This window comes from Tetrahymena thermophila, assembly GCF_000189635.1.
Source record: "Tetrahymena thermophila SB210 genomic scaffold scf_8254712, whole genome shotgun sequence".
Taxonomy (NCBI): domain Eukaryota; phylum Ciliophora; class Oligohymenophorea; order Hymenostomatida; family Tetrahymenidae; genus Tetrahymena; species Tetrahymena thermophila.
The window spans coordinates 184806-193353 of record NW_002476477.1 but is presented as its reverse complement, the minus strand read 5'-3'; the positions used below and the strand labels follow the sequence as shown (position 1 = coordinate 193353).

The following is an 8548-nucleotide window of genomic DNA, read 5'->3' as shown; positions in this document are numbered from 1 at the left end:
ATGAATAATGTGTTTGGGATATTAAGTGTTTTTATTACAGCAGTATTAATTTTAAGTAATCCTAAATATAAAAACTTATTTAATTATAATCAATAATACTAATCATATTTATATAAATCAAATTTTATTAAATATTTTATAATGTATGTATGTATGATTTTACTTAGATGTATCATTAAATTTGTATTCTTTTTAAAGTTTATTCAATAAAATAATATTTAGTAACTCATTTTTATTTTACTTAAATAAAATCTCATAGATAAAGATTGATTTTGGCAGGCAAATAGATAGATAGCATGCATCTAAAGTTTTAAACAAACATATTTAAAATTTTAAAAATTAATTAATTAATTGAGTTGATTTAAAAAAACTTACAAATTATTTTTCAAATTTAAACCAAAAAAAAAAAAAAATAATTAAATTATTATCGATTTATCTATTTTTGATAATTTATGAAATGAATTTAAAGCTCATATTTTTGTTTGCTATTTTTATATATTTACATAAATTTTGATAGATTTACATGCTTGTTTATCTACTTTTGTAATAAATTTTAAATTATTTCAACACGATTTTTCAAAATTATTTAAAATTGTATTAAGCTATTAACAATAATATTAATTTCTCTATTAAAAAGCAAGCAAAAAAGCAAGCAGGAAGGAAAGAAGGATTCAATAAATGAGTTAGTTAATGAAAAAGTGCAATATTTTTATTTTTTTCAGTGAATATATATGTATGCACTTTCGAATCTTATTAATAGTGTTTGCATATAGCAGCTTAAATTGAGTGGATGCATAAAAAAGCAAGCTAACAAGCAATATACATTCAATTATAAAAAAATTTGTAAAATATAACAAATAATAAAGAAAGTTTGATTAATATAAAATTTAATAGATATTTAGTAAAGCCAAGCAAAAAAGGAAAGAAGTAACAAAAAAACAAAGGAGGGGAGGATTAACTTTTTCAAAGAATATCTTAAGTAAAAAGTAAAAAACAAACAAATAATAAAATAGGAGTTGAAATAGAGAATGTTCCAAAGAAATTTTTAGTAGATTCCCTAACAGTAGATGATGGCTCCTGGCCAAGCTTATGCATAGATGCCACCTTAGCCACCAAATTAGCAACAATATATGATGATAAAATAATAATAGAATGGAGGAATTCCTTATGATATAAAAAATGGTTAATAGGTTAGAATACCTTATTAACAGTAATTGCCTCCTTAATAATAAATTTAGTAGATGGGCTCTCCTCAGCTTTAAAATTAGCAGTCTTTTTAATAAAACGGTTCTTATGTACAAAAGCAAATTCCATAATAATAGCCTCAGTTTATTTAATTAGCATAATCAAATACAACTCCTTAAGTTGTTTATCACTAATAAAATGTGCAAAACGGATATAATATTAATCAAAATGGAAGCTCTGTGTATTCTTAAACATCTTCAACCCAGAATACATTAGGAAATTCGAGAGTTATTTCACCTGAAAGAAGGATAGAAGAAATTGATGCCTCACTTCAATACGAAAATGAAAAATTAAACAGATAATATAGCCATTTAGAAAGCTTGTTAGAAGCGTTTTACAGTTTTGAAAAAACAAAAAATATAAATGACCTCAAATTATTTAACTAAAAGGTACTTAAATTATTCACATATTTAAACAACAAATATATCAAACATACAAACAAGCAAGATTAAATATAAAAATTAACTAACTAAATGAGTGATAGCATTTTGAAATAATCAGCAAATATAATTTATGAAAAAGATATTGCTGCTTTAAAATTAAAGCTGAAAATGCTTTCTTTTTTAATTAAAAATGAAAATTTTGATTTAAAATTGAAATATTTGAAGAAATTTTATAAATTATTTTATAATCAAATAGAATCAGCAAATATTCAGTGACCTGATTGACGAAATTTATGATTACAAAGCTAAGGTTGAAGATGAAAAAAGAAAGTAATAAATAAATAAATTAAACATATAAATTATATTAAATCGTTAAGAATACTAAAAAAGTTGACATAAAAATTAATTATTAAAATACAAATTTTTGTTAATTTCAAAATTAACAAATTAAGAAAATTTTTTTAATTATTAAATTATCTTGAATTTTTTTTTGTGATTAATAAATAATTTCACATCTACTTAATTTTATTTAAACAATAGGGGAGATGATTTGAGATAATAGAATTCTGAGTTAAAAATTAACACTTCTCAGTATTCAGATTAAGTTGCACCAATTAATGGTCCTCTCTTGTCACTTCAAAACTAAGAATTATAAAAGAGACTTGATTCTATGAAAGAAGAATAAAACAGATTAAAAAGCTAAATGAATGATTTGGAAGCAAGAAAGCACTAAATTGATTATTATGCAGAAACAAAAGAATAGTTAGAGCAGTAAATATAGAACTTAGAAGAAACAGAAAAACAATTACAATAAGAAGTAAAAATTCTAATCATTTTTTATTTAAATCAAAACCATTTTTTCTTGTATTAAATTTAGGTTGAATCAATTCAATAATCAAATCAAAAACTCACTGAAAATCTCAGCAAGAAAGATTTCTTCAAAGAATACGATTTTATGTGTAGAGAAGTAATGAATAAATAAATAAAAAATATTTTTAAAATAATTTTTTTAAAATAAATAGAAAAAAGGATTAAACGATCAAAACGAAAAAGTCAAGAAAGAAATAACATTAAAAGATGAAGAATTATATAAATTAAAAGGTAAATAAGAAGCTCCATTCCCACAATGTGGTATGGGATTGCCTCCAAATAGGTAGTGATTAAGAAATAAATAAACAAATAAATTTATAAAAATGCTTATTTTGCTAGAAATCAGTCATCTAAGCTACTAATACAAGGTATTTATTTAGCTAGCTAATTAAATAGCTAGACCTTAATTAATTAATTAGTTAATTAGTTAGTTAGTTAGTTGATTAGTAAGTAAGTAAATTATTTTGTTAATTAATTAGTAATCAACCAACAGTAAATTAATAGTAAATAGAGCTGATTTTTGAAAGATATTATATAAATAAATACATAAAAAAAACCTATATTTAACTTACTAATTAATTTGTGATAAAATGTATTTGAATACAATAATATTGATTGATTGACTTAACAACATAACAATAAATAAAAATAACTAACTAAAATCAAAAAGATGAAAAAACCAGTTTAGATTAAAACAAAATTATCATAATTGATTCATAAATAATTCATAGATCAATCAATCAGTCAATAAATCTATTTATAAATTTATATAATTTATATTAGTCATTTTATCTTATTATTATTATTTATTTACATTATCTAACTTTCTTATTCTTTATCATTAATAAAGCTACCTATTATGTAAAATATATAAAAATTACATTACATTACTTTCCAATATCTAATCAATTAACTATTTAATTACTGCATGTAACAAATTAGGTATTTAACTAAAGTAAATCATCGCTCTATCTAATTAAAGTTTATATATAAATGATGTTTTTATATGCATACATTTATTTTATTCGTAATTTATGGAATAATCAAAATAATTTCACTTATTTTCTATTAAATAAAATAGAATAAATAAGCATAATTTAAACAAATTAAATTTATTTATTGTACTAGTCATTTGTATTGATATTTTATATGTTTACAATTAAAAGTAATAAACATTTATTAAATAAATATTGTAAATCGTATTTCACAAATAGAAAAGCAAGGACAACAAAATTTGAGTAAAATGAATTTATAATTAACTATTATTTATTTAAAAATTCTATTAATGAATTAAAAATATAAAAAACTGAATTTAGTTTAATTAGTTTGTTTAATTAAAAATAGATAAAATTTAACTAAAAAATTATATTATTATTTTTATAAAAGAAATGAAAAGTATTCTCTTAAAATTTTACTTCAAATTTATGAATTTAATTTAGGCTCTAGTATATAAAATTTATAATTGTATTTATTAAAATGAAATGTATTATTTTTTATTTTCTAATTAAATTAATATTATAAGATAGGATTGCAATATATAAATAAAGAGGGTAAATTAGAATATGGTAAATTATAAATATCATTCATTTAGGCTTCATGACAAATATTTCAAAAATAATATAGTTAATAAATAAATATACATTTTATCAAATAGAACAAATTTATTTATTTATAATATTTTAAATTTCATTTATTTATTTTTACATTTTTTAATCAAGAAAATAGATTTATATTTTTTAATGCAATAAAAAAGTGGTCAATTAATAAATTGAATATTAAGAAGAAAACTTATCGCTACAAATCAAAACAACTTTTTAAATATAAATTTTTCTCCCCAAAAAGATATTTGACTATTGAATACCAGAAATTAATAAGTTGAATACTTTGATTGTTAACAAGATTAAAAATTTTTTTATATTGATTTATAGAAAAAAAGTTTTAAACTGTAATTCCTAATTAAAAGTTAATTTCTAAATAAAATGTTTATCAAATTATTTGAATATTTTGAAGACTTTCTTATTTATGGAATAATTAATTTTATAAAATTGTTTTTTATAAATCAGAAATAAATTTCTTCTCTTTTCTTTTAAATTTTGTTTGGATTTTAAAATCTGATTATTTAATTAGGCAGAAATTAATTTACATATTTTTTAGCTAGTTAGTGTAATTAGATAACTCTTTTTTAAATTAATGCTTTCAAACACAAGCTTACTAATTTGTAATTCAATTTATTAAAAAGATCAATTTTCTCTTAATTATTATCCATAATTTTTTTATAATCCAAAAAAATTCTATACTATTTAAATATTCAAAAATAAAAATACATTAATATATATATAATAATTTGTAAATGAATTTTTAATAAATGTTTATTAATTTTAATCTATTTGAATAGTAAATATTCTTGCAAAATGGTAAATGATCATACATTAATGATTTTTAACTAATTAATCTATATGACTTCTAGTATTAATCTTGATTTTTCTGTGTGATTTGTAATAAAAAATTTATTTATTTATTTGCAATTCAATCAAATAAATAATAGTCTAAATATTTCTTTCTTTTTTTACAAAATTGTTTAAATTATATAAAAAGAAATATCTTCTATTGCTCCAAAATTTCCAAATAAATTTTGCTTTTGAATGATTGACTTACTTAATTTAAAAATATCTTTTATAAATTCATTTATTTTTTTTGCAAAATTAATCTTTAATTCTACTTTTTAAATTGACTTATTTTATTATCTATATTATATTTTTAATAATATTTAAGTTTAAGAATGCGTATTTATTTTTCTATTTAGATATTATAATAAATTTAATGAAGTATCTTTATGACAACCTTTGTATTTATTTTGCGGTTTATCAATTTGAAAATGATAGTTTTTAATTAAAAAGCAGTACTATAAATGCAAAGATTAAGCTGATTTTCTAAAAATAGTACAAAAATGAAAACTTAAATAATATAAAAAAGTGGAGTTTTTGCTTAAATAAATTTTATGTGGTTAAGATTTGATATTTGTAATCAAAACGAGTAAATTTAATTCTTTTTTAAAATTAAGAATTAATAAAGTCAAGCAAGCAAGCAAACAAAATTTTATAATTAATTATTTTGATTTTTTGCTTTTCTAAGAGAAAAAAAGTTCACCAAAAAGTAAAAAGCTTTTCAACTTCTCAAATTAAATATTTTTTCTAAAGGAAATAGGTTTTAAATAATTCAAATTAACTTATAATTAATTCACTCAAAATGGGAAGATGTTTTTCCTCTCCGACATTTAAAAATAAGTAAAAAAGTTTGTTTTGAAAACTACTAATAAATTTATCCTCATTAAAATTAATTTTTAATATAACAAGGTATAACAACGATTGCTAGAATTACACTTAATACAATTTAAATTGGAGGTATATTTATTTTTTGCATCATTATTAACAATTATATAATTAACTATTTATTTGCTTAAATAAATAAATTATAGTTATAGTCGTATAAATGATAGAAATGTCAAGAAATTAGTAAAATCTATAAATGAAAGTCAATTAGTGACTAAATTTGATTTAAATTTAAGGTATTTTATTCAATAAACATTTAAAATATGTTTTAACTCAAACTTAATAAGTAAAGCTATAATTTAATAACTGTTGCTGGAGCAATTAAATTAGGAGAGACTCTTGGATAATAATTGAATTTATTAGCCTTCTCCCTTAATCTTGAGTATCTTTAATGAATAATTTATTTAATTTAAATTTTAATCTTTACTTTTAAAATAGAAAAAATTTAATCGGTGATGATGGAGCATTAAAAATCGGTGAAGGAATAGCTTAATGCCTCAATTTGACTTCTTTTGCTCTAAATATTGTGTATTATATTATTTATTTATTTCAGCTAATTAATTTACTTTCAAAATTTAAAAATAAAATAAACTTAATTAAAAAATATTGTCATAATTTAATTAAAATTAAAGAAAATAACAAAAATACTTAAAATTTATTCTAAAAATATGTAATTTATCAAAGTAAATTTTTTAAAGTATAAACAAACAAAGCAAAATTGGCTTTTACATTTCAAATTAATAAATTTATTTATATTTTTAATAATTAGATATAATCAAATTAGCAAATATGGCATTGCTAATATAGGATAGGCAATTGGTTTGTGCAAAAATTTACAATCCTTCGTCTTAAATTTAGAGTAATTATTTATTTATTTAGTTTAATTTTTATTTATTTATTTATGTTTTTCATGATTAAAAAAATATTGATTTTGTTTTTTGTGTTTAGTTACAACTAAATTGAAGATGATGGAGTTTCATATTTAACAAAAGGTATTTCTAAATGCAAAGTCCTAAAAAATTTTGTAATGACATTAAAGTAAATAACAAATAATTTTTATGTCAAGTTAATTATTTTATTTTTATTAAAGAAATACTAACATAAGTGATGAAGGAGCTTAAAAAATATCTAAAGTTATACAAGAACTGCCAACTTTGAGATCTTTTGAATTAAGTTTAAAGTAAAAAATAAATATTAATTAAACAGAGGTTTTTTAATATATATTAATAATCTTTTGTTGAAATATAATTTTAGATATAACATGATATTTAGCTTGAAAACCAATAGAAAGAAATGCTAAAAAATTTTAAGACTTGTAAATTATAAGCTTAGTGCTTGACTAAATTAATTAATTAATTAATTATTTATTTATACAAAATTTTAACAAATTATAAATAGAATAGGTTGTTTATATTTATATTTATTTTGATTGTAATTAATTTATTATTAATAAATAATTCTAAAACTAACTCTTTTTAAAGCCTGAATGGTTAAAGAATTAATTAAATTTATTTTAAAAGAAAGAAAGAATATATAAATTTAGTTTAAAGAATGGAAATAAATCAACTTAGTTATTAATTTTTTAGTACTAAAGTTATTTATTTCATTTATTAAACGAAGCTGTTGATGTAAATAAGTTGCTGCTGTTAAGCTATTTATTTGTTGCAGAACGAATAATTATCTTATTATCAAATGAAAAGCGAGGCTTTAAGAAAAAGGGATTTGCTTTATCGTACTCACTAATGTATGGTTTTAAATTCTCTTACACAACTTAATCTTGCAGAATATTTATAGATTTTAAGTAATTTATAGCAAATTCTTCACTTGATCTAATTAAAAAGTAAGTAAGTTAAAGAAATTTATTTACACCTAAGAAATTTATTTTATTTACTCTTTAATTTCTGGCTTATCTGCTTGGTTCAGCTTTTTAAAGTGAGCCTTTACACTCTGGAAGAAAGCTCTAGAATCGGCTCTTGTTTAATCTTTTGTAATTAATTTTCTGACAGAAAGTTCTGATAAAAATGGTTATGACAAAAAGTCTGCATACTCCATTACCTTTTTCATTTTTTTAAATTCTTTTTTAAAGTTTAAAGATAGATTTGTAAATCAGTTAGTTACCTTAGTTACTCCAAACTGGTTAGAAATAATATAAAGGCCATTTGAGTCTCTGTATGCAAATCCTATAGAGTCATATTCTTAATCTTACTTGTAAGTCTAAAGTAAATTGCACCAAATCATTTGTTTAAGAGATAAGCATTCATCACAATCATATTTTATAAAAAAAATATCTCCTGAATCAATTTTTTCCTTCACCTTTTAAATTATTTACGAAATAAAAGCTACAAACACATACTGCTAAGTATCATTTATTTATTTGTTTATTTTAGAAAATAATCATAAATGAAAGTAGAAATGCTTAAAACTTAGATTTAAATAGATTTTTTGAAAAGAATTAGATATTTATTTTTAATAATTACTAAGTAATCTGCTTTATATCCCCAAGAAAGACCGAAGTACTCATTGGTTTCTCTTGTAGTATCTTTATATAATTCATCATTTTCTTTTTAATCTTAGAATTGCTTTCTATTGAGATATGCTAAGTAGGAGTAATAACTTACGAATGAACCCCCAACAGCTGTTATAGAAAAAACAAAAGGCTTCAAATTCGAAACTATTTTTTTAAACATTTCTTGCCTATTTTTAATTTTGCCAATCAAATCA

At 19.8% G+C, this 8548-nt stretch overlaps 3 protein-coding genes across 3 annotated transcripts; 2 read left to right on the top strand and 1 right to left on the bottom strand. All coding sequences in view use genetic code 6, as the record gives it.

Annotated features, from left to right (window-relative positions):
- Positions 1 to 1028: 1028 nt before the first annotated feature.
- On the top strand, positions 1029 to 2788 carry TTHERM_000803700 (hypothetical protein; the record flags this gene model as incomplete). The annotated part of the gene is made up of 5 exons (XM_012796663.1): positions 1029 to 1634; positions 1885 to 1958; positions 2169 to 2445; positions 2506 to 2595; positions 2651 to 2788. The coding sequence occupies 5 exons, from the start codon at positions 1029 to 1031 to the stop codon at positions 2786 to 2788; spliced, it is 1185 nt and encodes a 394-aa protein (XP_012652117.1).
- A 2956-nt stretch (positions 2789 to 5744) lies between these two features.
- Positions 5745 to 7166, top strand: TTHERM_00803690 (kinase domain protein; the record flags this gene model as incomplete). The annotated part of the gene is made up of 9 exons (XM_001012417.2): positions 5745 to 5782; positions 5852 to 5899; positions 5974 to 6063; positions 6120 to 6209; positions 6266 to 6355; positions 6597 to 6686; positions 6776 to 6865; positions 6918 to 7007; positions 7082 to 7166. 9 exons carry the CDS (start codon positions 5745 to 5747, stop codon positions 7164 to 7166), a joined length of 711 nt encoding a protein of 236 aa, XP_001012417.2.
- A 264-nt stretch (positions 7167 to 7430) lies between these two features.
- TTHERM_00803680 (transmembrane protein, putative) lies at positions 7431 to 8514 on the bottom strand (the record flags this gene model as incomplete). The annotated part of the gene is made up of 4 exons (XM_001012416.1): positions 7431 to 7656; positions 7719 to 7882; positions 7946 to 8140; positions 8305 to 8514. 4 exons carry the CDS (start codon positions 8512 to 8514, stop codon positions 7431 to 7433), a joined length of 795 nt encoding a protein of 264 aa, XP_001012416.1.
- Between the last annotated feature and the right edge of the window lie 34 nt (positions 8515 to 8548).